At 40.4% G+C, this 17,765-nt stretch overlaps 1 protein-coding gene across 1 annotated transcript in view; it reads left to right on the forward strand.

Moving 5' to 3' along the window:
- Positions 1 to 10,918, forward strand: part of TAF4B (TATA-box binding protein associated factor 4b) — a 33,563-nt gene extending 22,645 nt beyond the window's left edge. Inside the window, exons 11-15 of the mRNA XM_053467890.1 lie at positions 271 to 401; positions 5,466 to 5,591; positions 6,652 to 6,708; positions 9,210 to 9,326; positions 10,605 to 10,918. Of these exons, the coding sequence (XP_053323865.1) occupies positions 271 to 401; positions 5,466 to 5,591; positions 6,652 to 6,708; positions 9,210 to 9,326; positions 10,605 to 10,760 (587 nt within the window). The 3' untranslated portion in view covers positions 10,761 to 10,918. The remainder of the gene's footprint in view (positions 1 to 270; positions 402 to 5,465; positions 5,592 to 6,651; positions 6,709 to 9,209; positions 9,327 to 10,604) is intronic.
- Positions 10,919 to 17,765: the final 6,847 nt, after the last annotated feature.

A 17,765-nucleotide genomic window follows, 5' to 3' on the forward strand; every position in this document is an offset into this window, starting at 1 on the left:
TTAATATTGGTGTCCTAAAAGTGACCTTGCAAGCTGATATATTCTGAAGGCCTTACGAAACACTGCCTATACTTCGCGAAGCTTCAGGCTACGTTTTATTAATGCAATGTATAATATCTTTGATGTTGTGACTTTAGTAGGAAATTGTAATCTTAAAGCCTCTATTCTTAATGGGTATGACTTCTAGAGGGAACAGAATACCTGCTGTGCTAATTATTTCAATTATCCCATCCTGCTAAAATATGTAATGGATTTTCCCTGCTTTCACAGGTAAGAGGCATGACATTAAGGAACTTAGCTCTGATGTTATGAACTTGGTCTCCCATGCAACGCAAGAAAGATTACGAGGGCTGATTGAAAAACTAACAGTGGCAGCGCAGCACAGGTCTATGAACTACAAGGTGAAACAAAATTCTTGGTACTGAGCATTAACCAAATCGGTTGTCTGGACATGAGCGTTGTATACTTCAGTTTTAATGGTGGCACTATGTATCATATGTATGTAAAGATTGCTTCCAAGAATCTCATATTAAAACAGGTATACCAAGTGGCCAGGGCCGGACTGGGACTGAAAAGCAGCCCTGGAAAAATTTGGAGACCAGCCCCATATAGTTTATCTCACGGTGAAGCTCTTATACCCACACGCACCCCTTATACACACCCGAGTCACACTATGTGCCATTCTTTTTATCTCATTATTTGTATTAAAATGCCAGAAAGCAAAAGTGTTGAAAGGCCCTAATAAATGAAATACATTACACATAATGGGATCAAAACATTTACTACTGCGAACATTTTTAGATGAAAGAGTTCCATTTTAATCAGTGGAACAAAACACTGATCACATTATCCTTCACGAAATTCTGGTAAGAAACTTTTATTTCTTTATTAATTCATGTAGACTATTTTTTTCCATATTTAATAAAAGCTATGATTGAGACATGTTTGGTTTTTATTTCCTTTCATTTGACAACCTACCCCCGAGTTATGCACCTCTGCCCCCAGGCTTGCCACTCTGCCATATAGGGGGTTAAAAGGCATATCATGGGACAGAGTGGCATATAGGGGGTATAAGGCATTTCTGGAGGCAGAGTGGCATAAAGGGGGTTAAAAGGCATATCATGGGGCACTCTGCCTACAGAAAAGCCTTATGCCCCCTATATGCCACTCTGCCTCCCCAATATGCTTTAGACCCTCCTATATGCCCCTCTGCCCCATGACATCCCTTTTCACTCCCTTTATGCCACTCTGCCTCCAGATACGCCGTTGACCCCCTATATGTCACTCTGCATCCAGAAATGCCTTATACCCCTATATGCCACTCTGGCATATAGGGGGTTAAAAGGCATATCATGGGACAGAGTGGCATATAGGGGGGTATAAGGCATTTCTGGAGGCAGAGTGGCATAAAGGGGGTGAAAAGGCATATCATGGGGCACTCTGCCTCCAGAAAAGCCAAATACCCTCCTATATGCCACTCTGCCTCCCTGATATGCCTCAACCCTCCTATATGCCACTCTGTCCCATGATATGCCTTCTAACCCCCTATATGCCACTCTGCCATATAGGGGGTTAAAAGGCATACCATGGGACAGAGTGGCATATAGGGGGTATAAGGCATTTCTGGAGGCAGAGTGGCATGAAGGGGGTTAAAAGGCATATCATGGGGCACTCTGCCTCCAGAAAAGCCTTATGCCCCCTATATGCCACTCTGCCTCCCCGATATGCTTTATACCCTCCTATATGCTCCTCTGCCCCATGATATACCTTTTAACCCCCTTTATGCCACTCTGCCTCCAGATATCCCTTTTGACCCCCTATATGTCACTCTGCATCCAGAAATGCCTTATACCCCTATATGCAACTCTGGCATATAGGGGGTTAAAAGGCATATCAGGGGACAGAGTGGCATATAGGGGGGTATAAGGCATTTCTGGAGGCTGAGTGGCATATAGTGGGACACACTTACATACACACACATGCCGATTTTTTTTGTTTTTTAACAAATACAAAAAACATTATACAGTACAAAAAATACATTTTTTTACTCACCTTCTACTTCTCTTGACTTCCTGGTAGCTGCACACTGTTCTCCTCTTGACATCCGGTGCTGCAGCAGTCTGAGTGCGAGGGGGCGGAGCTTCCACCTCACGCTGCTCCCATCACTATGCAGCCATCAGACTGCTGGGAATGTAATCTAAACGGCCGGTGCGTGCTGATGCCGCCGGCCGGAGCTACTTTAACACTTTTTTTTTTATTTATATGGTAAGCTGGATCGGCTTGCCATATAAACTAAAAAAAAAAGTATTAAAGCAGAGCCGGCCGGCGGCATCAGCACGCATCGGCCGTTCAGATTACATTCCCAGCAATCTGATGGCCGCAAAGTGATGGGAGCAGCGTGAGGGGTAAAAGGTCAGTGTGAGGGGGCGGAGCTTTCACCCCTCACACTGCTCCCATCACTAGACGGCCATCGCACACGGCTGCTGGGTGCTGATGCCGGCCGCATCAGCACCCAGCGGCCGCTTTGATTAGATTTCGGGCAGCCTGGGGGGCAGCTCAGCCGCTGTCTTCATGGCCGCCCAGCCCACGGACCTTCCGGCCCACCGGGAAATTTCCCGGTATCCCGGTGGGCCAGTCCGGCCCTGCAAGTGGCTTGTATAAATGGAAGCTGTGGGCCTTATTCACATATTGTGAAAAACACTGTTGGTAAAAGGGATTGCGGTTTGAACTCTCTCACTTCTCATTATATTATAAGTGTGAAGGACTGGGCTGGCCCTGTATAATGTATAAACAGGGAAAAAAAGAAATGTCGGTGCGCTAAGCTAGTCACAGGCTCAAAAAATACAAATGTATAATACGAGGCCTACCAAACAGGTGTAAGCATGCTGCAAGAAACAGTGTATTGGCTGTACAATGTATACAAAAAACAAAAACTGTCTGCGCTTCTTACCCTAATAAAGTTGGCAACAAATATATAAACATAATATAAATGAGAGGTTTTGGTTATATGAATTGGCCAAAGCTTAATTAAGCTCACCCGCCACGTCAAGGCACACTCTCGATAGGGTGAGAACCTACTCTCAACTCCTACATAGTGGACACACAAAGCAGTCTATATTGCTACCAAAACCTTATTAATGTATTGGGGGAGGTGCAATTAAACTTCCTCCCTATTAACCCCTGGACAGCAAGCTGCAACCAGACTGATGAGAAGCCAACAACCTCAAATATGTGCAAACAGGGAAAAAAAGATATGTCGGTGCGCTAAGCTAGTCACAGGCTCAAATAATACAAATGTATAATACGAGCCTGTGACTAGCTTAGCGCACCGACATTTCTTTTTTTCCCTGTTTGCACATATTTGAGGTTGTTGGCTCCTCATCAGTCTGGTTGCAGCTTGCTGTCCAGGGGTTAATAGGGAGGAGGTTTAATTGCACCTCCCCCAATACATTAATAAGGTTTTGGTAGCAGTATAGACTGCTTTGTGTGTCCACTACGTAGGAGGTGAGAGTAGGTTCTCACCCTATTGAGAGTGTGCCTTGACGTGGCGGGTGAGCTTAATTATGCTTTGGCCAATTCATATAACCAAAACCTCTCATTTATATTATGTTTATATATTTGTTGCCAACTTTATTAGGGTAAGAAGCGCAGACAGTTTTTCCTGTATAATGTATACTGCAGTGTGTAAGGAGACTGACTAAATCTGGAATGTAAACTTTCTTTGCTATCTCTCTTAGCAATGGTAGAGAGAGAGTGCATCTTCCAATGAAGGGCAGAGACAACACTTAAAATGCCCCAAACATCTGCACTACCTTCATTTGAGAGTCTGATGGCTAAGAGCAGAGGGAGCTTTCCCATTTGATGGACCACTTCTTCCTTTGAGCCCCCCACCCCTGCATGTACAGGATGACATCACATGTAGTGGATGGAGTTTCCCATTCCATGTTACTGTGGAACAGGTTCCCGTTTTCTCAGCCAGAGGCTGCTGGCTCCTCTTTCTCACAGATGAGATTGTCTTCTCCCAGATGGTTACTCTTCCTGAATGTTTCCATCCGAAGAGGAGTAGCTTTCTTCCCCCTTCTTAACCAGATCCTGGCTCCTATGAAATTACCTCCAGAGGAGGAAGCAGAGATTCATGAGGAGATACTATTCCATGTTCAAGGAGAGGATAAACTGATAACCTTGAAGATCAGCAGACCGATGTGTTTGCAATTGTTTGATATCCATGAGAGCAGAGTATATTAGTGTATTGTTTGAAGAAAAGGTCAACAGCTTATATAATAAAGACAATTTTTAACACCCTTCTTTGCTCATATTTGCCAAAGCTGCCAATATTTGTAGATGGCACTGTACTATCCTCTTAGTAAAACAAAAAGTTAAATTACCTTGTAGAAGAGTGCCTATTAGGTTTTCCAATGCCTTTGTGTTTCAAAGATGCAAGAAGAATTCTTCGAGAGAGATCCAATCAACCCCTTTCCAGCATAAGACATCTACCGTGTCTAAGTCAAAGACTAAGATCGACCAGCCCAAATTGTGACACCATGTGGCGTGTATTGGAAAAGGTCCTTCTCAATCTGGACGATTGGTTGAACACATTGTTTAAGTCATGACGGTTGTGCAGGGCTTTGGATGGCTTGCCGGTTTGTGGAAGTTTTTATTCTGTCTGAGGATGCTATTCCCGTGTCTGGGAATGTTCTGTTCTCTTCAACATATTATGGTCCTTCTAAGTCTGATAAATTGCTGCAGGCTAGCAGTTCCCTGGGCCACAGTCTTGAAGATTTCTAAAGGACCAATCCTGGATGTTTTTTTGGAGTCTCCTATCCTTGCAGACTCTGTTACCCTTACATCTTTCTTGCCCAAAATCTTTTCAGTCTTTCATATTTGTGCCAACTCTTTGCCCTTTCCATCTAATGAGAAGAAGTGGGTGCAGAATTCCTTGGATGTCAAAAAACGTCTTTTTTTTTTTTTTTTGCTTGTTTGCTTATTATTTTCCTGAGGAAGAGAAGTTGCTATCTTCCAATCTATTACCAGAGGGTAAGGAAAGGAAATACATTTCCAAGTTAGAATTCACCATTTTCCCTAAACAAATGTGTGATTCCTAATGTAAGGGCCATAATTAATAATACCAAGAAACCAAAACCATTATTTTTTTTTTTTAACTTGAATGATGGAATTAGTATATTAGCCCTTTCAAGTTGTAATTTGGTACTTGGTTTCTAATGTCATTAGATTTGAGTGGCCAGTGCATATGTGCATATAGAAGTATGTGTGAAGGCATGTGCTAACTGGTTGTGTTCCAGAAGAAAACTAGAAGAAGAAAGTCTGCCCGTTTGTATGGTCTTCACCGGTACTTTGGCTAATGCAATACTCTTGAGAGAGTCAACTCTTCTGCATCGTTGTTTTCTTGTCCTATATTTGTCAGGTGTGTATTTATCAATTAAAATTGTTAATATCTTTGCTTCCAGCAATCTGATCGATATCTCCAGTCTAGTGATGTTCGAGCACAACTTAAGTTTCTGGAACAGCTTGAGCAGTTAGAGAAACAGCGTAAAAATGAAGAGGAGCGAGAAATGTTGCTCAGAGCAGCTAAGGTAAGACAAACCATTTGAGTTCACGTAGAGACTTCCTGAGATATCGTCACACACACACACCATAGGGTTTTTGTGAACTCAAAATTGAACTCTTTCCTTTCCTCTTTTCACTTTTGAATTTAGCAGTTTAAAGTTTAAAACTATGTTCATTTTTGTAGACCAAGGGTTATCTTAGCTTTGTATGTGACCAGCTCTGTGTGAATGCAGAGAATCATGTTTATATTTACAAGGAAATACAAAAAATCTTATGGTAATGCTTAACCCCTTAATGACAAAGCCCGTACATGTACGGGCTCAAAATGCATTGTTTTCAATGGGTTTAGGGACCGCCCCTTGTCCTTAAGGGGTTAAGAATACAGAGGCTTTTTATTTTTGGCATATCTGTAAGTAATCGTGGGGTTCTAATCCGTTTTTCTGACAGTAAATGGTTTTGTACTAAGAATCTTTGTTACAAACTATAGAAGTGGGACGCCATGCACACCCTATATTTAGCAACTTGTTTTGCATTTGATCAGATATAAGTATGTCTCTTTCCACGTATTCAGTGTCTGAAGGTTAAAAGTAAGAACATTAAAAAAGCTCCAGCATTTCAAATATGTGACGGCCTTAACCCAAAATTCAATTGTTTTCTTTTTCCTATCTTTGCGTGTTTTTTTTGTGGCGGATTATAGCTTAATCATGTTATTACTATGCTACATATGCCACTGCAAGTACTAAAGAAAAGGTCATGTCATAGCTTGACCGGAGTGACAGCCCTGGCATCTCATTCAGCTTGGTGTTCCTCCAGGCTAGAACTCAAACAGTCGACCTATATGGAAAATAAGGATGAAAATGCATGAAGGAAGTCTTAGAAATCATGAAATGAGGCACCTCCCCCCCTCCAGCAAAGTTTTTTAATCACTGGAGAAAATTGTTATGCATTAAATATTTAAAGGTTGCTGCATGTTTAAGAATGTAGTAATTTCTTTTTTTTCCCTTTCTTAAATTCTAATTCTTTGCACGATAGCCTGCAGTGGCAAAGGTTCGATCTGTAATAATATTCATCCTTTGTCTTAAACAGAGTCGTTCAAACAAGGAGGACCCGGAACAATTGAGATTGAAGCAAAAGGCCAAAGAGGTAAGATTCGAAAAGAAGTTTAGAAGATTCTGTTCCCCCTTTTTTGGTTCCTTTCCTATTTAATTTCAAGCTAAAAACTGCAATTTTTGCAGGTACCATCGGTGCTTTTGTAATGCATTGCAGAAAATCTGTAGATGCAGAGGGCTTATGGGAAAGATGGAAACAATCTCTTGGCATTTAGGTCAGAGTTTAGTGTGCAGATGCATACCATTTAAACAGGCCTTAGGGTAGGACAGGAACTGCTAGAGGCAAGGGTAGCATTTCAAATGAGTCTTTTCAGTCAAGGGACAAATAACTTTTTTTTAAAGATTCTTTGTAACTCTTATATTATTTAAGTTCCGTGTTTTGGGGGGGGGCATTGTTGGAGGGGAGACCAAATCTGTTACTTTTTTTCCCGTAAAGCTAAAATAAGGAGGAAAGAAGAAGTACCTTAGATTTTAGCATCTGGGTCTGTACAATAGGCTACATTTTTCCAGGGTAATTGTTCGTTTTGTAAATCTGATACTGCTTATAATTCTTTGGCTGAGAGGCGGTGCTGGGATTTCGTTTTAAATGGAAAATGCCTAGGGCTTTTAATTTTCTGAGCCCAGCAGTTTTGAGCTGTGAGATGGAGCCCTTGTTTTCGCTCAGTTCATGTTTAGCTGCAGGGGTTTTAGTTTATAGCTTAGGCTGGTTAAGCTTTTACTCCCAGAGGCCTCTGCATAGCAACTGTACAAATCAACAAATACATTCATTTATGTCTGCAGCCTTTCACTTGGTAGCTGATTTTTTTTTTTTTTGTAACATTTCCCAATATCCATTTCCTGACTTTTGTAGCCTAAGAGAAAAAAAGCCGCACTAATTAGAGCTTATTTTAATTGAGCCTTAATATTGAAGCTTGCTAGAATTGGCCCAGAGCTACTGGGAACAGAATGGAATGAAAGAACCTCAGGGTGGAGAGAGGTGTGTGTGATATATATATATTTTGTTCTTTCACTTGACCTACAGTTTCGTTCTCCTCCTGAATAAATCATCAAGCCTGTTCACATTTCTGATTAAGGATCTGACAGCAGATGATAATAAAGACAATTGAGGTGTGAGACGAGTGATATGGAGCTGAAGAAATTGGTTTCTATAGTTACTAGACTGATTTCATGCAATTTTGAGGATCTTTGTTCTAAATGAGTCACGTACTTTACGAGCAAACCTTTTTTTTTTTTCTCCCACCTTTTCTTTATACTGCGCTTCTTGGTCTATGAAATTTGTTGTTGCAAAATGCTACTGCGGTTGTCTTCAAGGTGGCTGCCACGGGTTGTTTGTTTAAAAGAAAAACTTGATATCACTATTAATAGTGAAGGCTAAGGGTGCAACAAAGAGAACTTCCAGGGAGCTGCTTATTGGCGGGCAGAGATTTGGAAGATTTTGGAAAATGACCGTTAAGATGTTTAGTTATTCTGGCGTCGCGAGTAACACACAATACCCTTTTCCCTTTACAAAGTTTGTAGAAATCCAACTAGTCTGGTCTTTTGTAATGATGTGTGAAGCATGCCTATGTACCTGTAACTCCAGGCCCGGACTCTGGCACACCAGGAATGTGCCGCACACTTTCCTTTTCTACTGGTTGAGCGGTATACCCGGCGCGTCAACGTGCAGCTGCATACGGTGTATAAACGTATCATGTGGTTATGCATATCGGCTGGTAGCCACACATACATCATTTAGCAGCCTTAAAATGCCAGGGATGTTTTTCTTCCACAGTCAGCCCTAATACTCTTAACAGGGTAGATTCTCTGGACACCACCATGCACAGAGCATGTAGCCAGCGGTTTATAGACCTTTTGTGTTGACCGAGGACAGCTCTGCATTAAAAGGCACGCCATACCTTTAAGGCACAGAGCGCCGGCATGATATCACTTCCAGGTGCTCTGTGTCTTAAAGCCGCACAGCCTTCCCTTGCACAGCAAAGATTTCCCTTGTAGCCGGCCCGTTCAGCAGCATCCCAGTTTTGTAGCCGGGGACTGCTGGCCGCTAGACCTGCCACTCTACACCTAGTCCGTCTAGGCCAGGATACGTCACTGCATGTTGCCCCTTTTTGCACACCTTGCTTACAAACGTGATATAAGATGGAAAGGGACTTCGGGTGGAAAATGAGGAACAGTGCCTTAGCTTGCCTACAAATGAGTACCAATAGATCCTGTCGCTCTGCTACAACATTAACAATACCATTACAGCTGGGAGAAATATATGAGCTTTTTTGAGACTGCCCTGTGAGGTGGATACTAAGAGGATAGGCTGGTTTTTAGCGTTTACAGCTACAATAAGTAGGGAGAATCGAAAGAATAAGGATTTCCAAGTCATTGATGCAACACAGGTGAAATCCTGAAGAGTATGTACATGCAACAACATCACGCTATTGGTGTTTTTTACTTCTATTCTGCATACCGCAGACCGATGTACAAATCTCATTCTCTATAGTCTAGCTCTTTAAAAAATACTTTATTATAGAAATATTTCTTATACAGATGCAGCAGCTGGAACTCGAACAAATGCAATACCGAGAAGCCAATCTTACTGCTTTAGCTGCAATTGGACCAAGACGAAAGCGACCCTTAGATTCAAGCATTATAAACGGACTGGAGGTAAATATATTTAATTGTAATCATATCATTTGTAAAAGTGGAAAAAGTGAAACTGCTTCAAAGGGCCAGGCCCACACACTCCATGACCTTGAAAAATGTAATTCTTGTATTGGAAGCGCCGAGTGTATAATTATTATCACTATTAATCCCATTGCTTCCCAGCAGATTTGATGCAATATGTGTCTGTTTTGGGAACAGGGTAAAAACACCAAACTCCCATATACAATATGTAGAAGATTAAGATTTTTAGTTTAACATTTCCATTGTCTTCTATTATTCCTTATTCTCAAGCCCATTAATAGCTTGCTTAAACATTATATAGTCTAAAATGTATATATTTTGTCCAGACTTTATATTACTGTCATGGATAAAACCATTCTTGTGCTTTCGACTGTCAGGCACAAGTATCTGATACTTCCCCCTTTGTAGATTTCAGAAGTTTGAAGGACATCGCTCCTTGCTTTCTGAATCTCCCTTGGGGGTTCGTTCATTAATAATGTTGCCTAAGGCTTCTGCTGCTTCCTGCGGATCTGACCTCCTTTTCAACCCAGCACTGGCAGCTGTATAGCATTACTATAATTTCCCCTGGATCACACAGGGCTGTCATATAAACGACCCAACCTTGTGCTGTTATGTCTAAAGGGACAATGAGACTCCTTTATTCTTTGACCTGTAGAGCCAACTTTTTTTAAATACACCAGACATAAAGTAGCCAGGCAAATATAAAATGTTGCTTTTTCTAATAGCAAATGGAATCGTGTTTAGGCTTTCCGCAAATAAACAAAAAAATCAGACTTTATGTAACTTCTTACTGTTAAGGTTTGTCATTTGGAAAACAAATCCATTGCACAGGTCTCCATGTATGTATGGATCCAGAATAAATGCGCTGTTCCACATACATGTTATTAATGTCTAGCATAAGAAAATACATTGACTCAAATCTATCATTTTATTAATGCCTCTGAAGATGTAATCACAACTCATACATCTTTAAGAAGCTTTTTCAATGGTAACAACCTATTAATTCCTGCTTTTGTGTAACATGAAAGTTAATCATTCCCTGCAAGATTAACCAGAGTCTAATGTCTGACATGACCATGGCTCATGATGATAGGAAGAAGCCCTCTTTGTTGAGATTTTTAACCAAGTACATCTGTATGGGCGCGTTCTAGGACGTATCTGTCCGTCATGCGGTTTGCCAAGTCTGGGGTTACAAGACAGCTCGACACATTTACTTAAGTTGGTTTTAAGATTTCTGTTTTGTGTTTATTTTTCCAGGACCTGCATACGTCTGGATCTTCTGTTTTTGGCCTGTCAAAGCCCTTACTTGTCCAGAGGATAACTCGTGTTAGTCTCAGGGATTTAGTATTCTGTATGGAACAAGAAAAGGAAACTAGATATTCTTTATCGCTGTATCGTGCTCTTCTGAAATGAACATTCAGTAATGGTATTGCCAAAGAAATATTGAAATATTGACCTACGTTCTTGCACTATCCTGAAAAATGTTTCAGGAAATATATCCTTCCAGGAAAGCATTTTTTGTTTACAGAGTTTTTTTCTTATAGAATTAAACACACATTATAGCAAAAGAAGCTTGTTTTTTGTTTCTTAAATGTATGTAGCCTGGGGATGTCCGAACGCAGCTTGCTTACACTTTCCCTGATTAATGGCTGGTTAAAATTGAAAATTACCAGTAGGCAGTAATGCATAGGTATGGTATAGGCCATTGGGATTTTTTTTTTGCTGTTATTTTCAGAAAAACTACAAGAAGCAGATTTGTGACTGCATTGGACTGGGTCTCCTGTCAAGTAACAGAGGAAAAAAAAGGTCTGAATCAACGAGAATATCAAAGTATATTAGTAAATCTGATGCATACAGTAATGTCACAGACACACACATACACACCCATATAGATATATATATATAGGTTGTGTGTGTGCTATTTTTTGTTCAGCTTTAATGAATGTTCTGTGCCACCACTAATGCCAGGTCAATCCTATGTATGGGGGACAAGTGTTTCTTAAGGGCACTTACACACATTACCTTTTGCCTTAGGCTAAATTAATATTTAGCAAAATGATAAAAATGCTGCAGGCACGAAAAATTATTATTTGATTACTTTGCACCATAATTATTATTTATTAACCTGGAAACCTTTGTATTGGTTTTTGTATATAACCCCCTAGGCAATAGGTGTCAATAGACTACTGGATATTGCTTCAGTGGCAAAAAAAAAAGTTTTTGAGCCATGTCTTTAATTGCTTTTTTCTTAAGTGTTTTGCATTATTTCCATGTTTGGTCACTGATAATTGTTTAAAATAATTAAAACAGTTATTTCATTTTATGATGTGTCAGTTTTTAGTGGAATGTTGTTTAGCGTTGCATAATACATTTATTTCATTTTGTCGTAGTTGCGGTTTTACTTAAATTTCCCTTGTTAGTTGGATTTTGCAAGTGCTTGCGACTCCTCAGTAAACCAACCACGGAAAGTTGTGAGCTCTCCTTTAATCCAAATGCAGTCTTTTGCTTGAAATATTTATTTCCATAAGAAATCATTCTACTTTTAGCAGCGTTAATGGGAATATATTAGTTTTCTATACACTTATTTCTTAACGGGCTTCCTTGTGATGAGCATTTAGGTCGTATCCTGAAACGTATATCCAGCAACGGTAACCTAGATAAACTTCACAAGAAAATGATGTGCGCAATGAAAGGAAAAGCACAACTTTCAAACCAGTGTGGAATCCATCTGAAGAAGTGACCTCCATGGTCCCAGGAGCTTATGTAACGCTACATCTTTTTCTGTGTTGGCCCAATAAAAGGTTACATGGGAACTTGGCAGAAACCAAGATGCAGGCAGTTCTAAATCTTTCTACGCAATAGCACTAAACTGAAAGTTTAAGGATGCTGTAGACTCGAGAATGTTGTCCACAAACTTGGCCTGCAAAGTCAAGGTGAATATCTGGAGATTAATTATTTTAGTATACTTCTGTTGGGTCAACAGAGTTCTGGTTGAACAAAAAATGCAGCAATCTGGGTATTTTTAAATTAGTCACACTTTCTTCACATACTTCATACAGTTTTGCACTTAACTTTAACTGTAGTTCAGAGTATTAGGAAAAATACATTTTTCAAAGGACATAAATTCACCTTCAAATGAATGTATTTATCCAGTGGCAATGCATGGACCATCCTATTCTATGCATTTTCTCTGTCCAGCTCCTTAACCTTTGTTAAGCCAAGCACATCTCCTGCTTACTAGTACAAAGGATGATGTACTCACCGCCTGTTGGCCTGGATGAGATTTCCAGGGGTCTGTGAGTCCCTGTGTGCATGTGTATAGAGTGTTCCTGACAGGTATTTGCTGCTTAAAGCATCCAACAACTGGCTCCAACAAGGTGTTTGTTTGTTTGTTTTTTTGTTTGTTTTTTTTTTTTTACAAATTTTAACAGTGGAAAAGTGCATGTTAAATTACCTCAATATACATTTTTCAATGGTGAGGCTGTATGAAATGTTACATTGTTCCTTCAATAAGAGTAGTGAGAAAGTATATGGATTTTGGAAACAGTGCCTTCTTCCAAAGGGTCTGTGTGTAAGCGTGCAGCTGCAGAGAGCAGAGCTGTCATTATGCATAAATGGGGTTTGCATAAAAATACATATGCTTTAAAAGGTACCAACAAAGCCAGTTTTGTAAGAGAAAATATAATCTGGATTGTTTTGTAAGACTTTAGAGGCGTTGGAGTTTTGCCGTCATACATGTGATTGGATGCTTCTTCGGTGACTTCCATGGGAGTGCAGCTGACCCTGTGCACGTAGTGAACATATTAATCCTCTGGTTTCAGTAGAAGGCAGTCAAGCGAGGACTTCGAGGCAAATGTCTTGTTTTCTAACTCCAGTGACTAAGGAATGCCTGCACATCAAAATGCATTGGGGACTGGGTAAAAATGACATGTATTAAAAATACAAATACAATTTGAGACTAAACTGTTGCTTTCTAATACTTTTCTGGGCGCAGGCAAAGCTGATCCTGCTCTCTAGCAGAAGATCGAAGCAGCAGCAGCTTGTTAGATCTGTTTATTTCCCGTTACTATATAGGATGTGAAGAGGGTCAAGAGGGGCATATTTCTTTGGACACTAAATAAAAAAATAAAAAAAAGCCAATTCAAATCCTGACGCAGTAGAATTAGATGTGATGGCCTCGCAAACAAAAAAAAACAATAAAAGTAGCATTGTAGCTAATTTCAAATAAGTAACACAAGGGCAACATGGATCCAGACAAGTGATAATTTTGTCCCTGGCTAAATGCCAGTAACACTGGTTTAATCTAGCAGGACCATGAGTTAACGGTGTATTTCTGCTGTCATGGGTGTTCCGTTATCGTGCCATAGTAATCTTAGCGATCCTCGTCAAGTTTTGTCTAAGATCTGGAAAAGGTCACCACGTGTCTAGTAACAAAACCTTTGCTCCTGAATTTGAAATACATAACAGATATTGGTTTTTAGTTCTCTCCAACATCATGTTTAGGTAAGTTAACAGTGTTTACTTTATTGTAGCCCCTCACCTCACTTCACCTACTTTTTATTTTATTGACCTACATATGTTGAATTACTTTTTGGTAGATGGAGCATCTTGCTACCGTGTTTCCCCGATAGTAAGACACCCCCGATAGTAAGACGTATCGGGGGTTTCAGAGGGGTCGGCTAATATAAGCCGTACCCCGAAAGTAAGACATATGTCTTACTTTCGGGGAAACACGGGGGATTTGCCGGGTCCGCCACTCTAAGGGGCCGGGAAGTCCCCACCAAGGCCGGCCTTACGTGTCTGCGGCCGCACAGGATTTAAATTAAAACATCGGGGTTTTTTTTTAACTTTATTTAACATCCTCCATGTTAAATAAAGTTTTTTTAACTTTATTTAACATGGAGGATGTTAAATAAAGTTGAAAAAAAACCCCCGATGTTTTTATTTAAACCCTGTGCGGCCGCAGACCCCTAAGGCCGGCCCCTTAGAGCAGGGCCGACCTTTGGGGTGTGCGACCGCACAGGGCGCCACACTCCAGGGGGTGCCAACCTGCGGCACCCGGCACCCCTCCAGAGACGGACAGTAATGTCCGCCGCTGGAGGAGCAGGCTCGCAAGGGAGCGGTATCGGAGGTCTTTAACAGACCTCCGGCTCCCTTGAGTGATTTTAAGCCGGGTTCAACCCGGCTTAAAATCACTCAAGGGAGCCGGAGGTCTGTTAATGACCTCTGATACCGCTCCCTTGTGATCTGCGCGGCAACAGCTGTTGTGCGCCGGGGTTTCTTGTCAGATCCCGGCGCACAACACTGAAGCCGCGCCCACCGCTGTCCGTGCCCTCTGAACCAGGAAGAAGACAGAACTGAAGAAGAGGAGCGAAGAGGAGGAAAAGAAGCTGAAAGAAGAAAGGAAAGGTAGGAAAGAATTAAGTGAGAGTGGATTGGTGTATATGTGTGTGGATTGGTGTATGTGTGTGTGGATTGGTGTATATGTGTGTGGATTGGTGTATATGTGTGTGGATTGGTGTATATGTGTGTGTGGATTGGTGTATATGTGTGTGTGGATTGGTGTATGTGTGTGTGGATTGGTGTATATGTGTGTGGATTGGTGTATGTGTGTGTGGATTGGTGTATATGTGTGTGGATTGGTGTATATGTGTGTGGATTGGTGTATATGTGTGTGGATTGGTGTATATGTGTGTGGATTGGTGTATATGTGTGTGGATTGGTGTATATGTGTGTGGATTGGTATATGTGTGTGGATTAGTGTATATGTGTGTGGATTGGTATACGTGTGGATTGGTAGGTGTGTTGATTGGTAAGTGTGTGAGAGTGATGGGTGTTATGCTGTACCATTTCCAATGTCTTTTTCATGATCTAATTATGCTCTAAAAGTACATCATAACTCCCATCACTCTCAATTTTTTCCCAATATAAGACATACCCCGAAAGTAAGACATAGTGGGGCTTTTAGGGATAAAAAGAAAGTAAGACACTGTCTTACTTTCGGGGAAACACGGTAGTTATTAGTCTAATAGTTTTAGGCATTGGGTGGATGACATTTATCAATTTTTTTTTTTTTTTTTTTTTTTAAGCCCCGAGTTCAGTGACTTCACTGTGAAAAAAATGACAAGTGCCATAGGGCCGCGGTGGACACCAGGTCCCCTTCATTTTGTTCGGGGGTCGCACTCCCTTTGGGGTCTACTCACTTTTGTTGCCAAGGTTTAGACATTTATGGCTGTGTGTTGAGTTATTTTGAGGTGACAGCATATTTACACTGTTATACAGGCTGTACACTCACTACTTTACATCGTAGCAGAGTCATTTCTGCAGTGTTGTCACATGAAAAGATATTATAAAATATTTACAAAAATGTGAGGGGTGTACTCACTTTTGTGAGATACTGTACATCTGTGTTAAAAGGTACACTCCAGCCATTATATGCACTCCAATGCATATGGTAGCAGAGTGTCATCTTTTACCCTATATAGAGTACACATAAGCAGATACCCCATCCCCTCTACTGGTTTGCATGGGATGTCCGGGGGATCTGATAAGACGTGATACACCAGAAAACACCACCACTTATTTCAATATGAACACTTCCCTAACCGTGATTGGCTGCTTCTAGACGAATCTCAAAGGAAGGGGTGGAGCAGTGCAGGTTTTAAAAAAACAGCTTTTTAAAGTAATAAGTATTTTTATACATTGATCATTGGTGAGGCTGTCCCTTTAAACTCCTCACAAAAAAGTCACTGAGTATATGGCCCCCTTTTTTGGTACTACATATATAGTTACAAATAGTGGACTCGGAATACTGCTCATGAGATTTAATTTACTTTGAGATGCATATACACTTAATGATTAAAGTATTAAAAGTGTATATCGCGTATGTTTTAATTGTATTAAAATGCCTATATGTTATTTTTTATCTGCGATAAAAGATTTGCGCTTCAATTTTTGATCGTTTTGTGACTCAGCATTCAGCGATCATTCCCTTCCTGACTGGCCCCTCGTTAACACTTTTTGAATCTGTGTAACATATCTTATAACTGGTGCATTAGACAGAAGAAAATACGGATGCATACTCACTTTGTAAAAATGAAATTTAAGTTACACTTTCTAACATACCATCTGGTTCATTTGGGGACCATAAAGGCCCAGGCTGGCCATCTGGCACACATGACATGTAGCGGCCTTTACCTTTACCACTCAGATCTGGTCCTTCAGTAGGTGGCCACATGTTTCAAGAGTGTAAGAATGGCGTGCCGCTGCACGTATGCAGCTGGCTTTAAAGGGCCGGGGCTTTTTATCCCTAGTCGGGCCCTGGTACCATCATCACACAAAAAACAGACATTGCAATACCTACCTTTGCTCCGGTTTATTTCAGGTTGGATAACCTTTTGAAATGTTACACGTGTTTCAGAAGTGGTCATATCTTAAAGGATATGTAGCTACCTTTAACTATTCAGTGATAGAAATATTTTAATAAAATAGGATAGTGTAAATCAAAGGATCATTTACAGAAAGACAATGAATATAAATCTGTACAAAGTCTGTTGCTCCTCAAATAAGACATACCGATTGAACCCCTATAAAAATGATCAAGACCACACAACTACTTTCTGGCAGCAAGGAGTACAATTTTATAACGTATACAAAAGTCAAGTAAAGAATCTGTCTGTCTTGAATAAAAATTATAACGGGAACATGGAAGATATTTCTTATAACAGATGATTTTGCAAGATACATATTGAGTTTCAACCAAAATATTAAACATGTTTAGTGTGGATTTTAAGGCGGCAGCCCCTCAGAAACAACATTTTCTTCCAGGAATTACACTGGGCTTTTACGTCGCATCAGAGTTAACGCGTTGGTCATGTATGTCAATCATTCAGTCTTGAACAAAAAACATGTATACAATGCAAGAAGGAAAAAACCATACTTTTCAGGTGAATTTGGAAGTGCTGGTCACAAGAAAACTCCACTGACAGTTCTTATTTGTCTAAATTCTGTGGTGTGGGTCCTTTAAAATATTTTCTACAAAGATTCGGAATGCAGGAATGTTTTATGATCAATATAGTGTTACATCCAATATCTAAATATTGTCCTTAAAACGGAACACTTCATTCTGCTAAATTATGATCTGCAAGATGTTCTGTTCTGTGATGAATAGAGGGGCTTGAGATCTTTTTCCACTCTCGGCAAATAGTACGATATGATGCCAAAGAAAATATATATATGTAAAGAACAGTGGAAATCAGCTCGGTGATAGACAAGCTACCAGCACTTGTTAGCTGAGCATCATGGGAGATGTCTTAGAGCAGCTGAAGGACCTCATTGCCAGCCATGGTTTCATCTATTAATTGAAAAAGGGCAGTCCTCTTAGATGCCTATTAAAGTATTTTGGATTTCTTATTTTCA

This window comes from Spea bombifrons, chromosome 5, assembly GCF_027358695.1.
Source record: "Spea bombifrons isolate aSpeBom1 chromosome 5, aSpeBom1.2.pri, whole genome shotgun sequence".
Lineage (NCBI taxonomy): Eukaryota > Metazoa > Chordata > Amphibia > Anura > Pelobatidae > Spea > Spea bombifrons.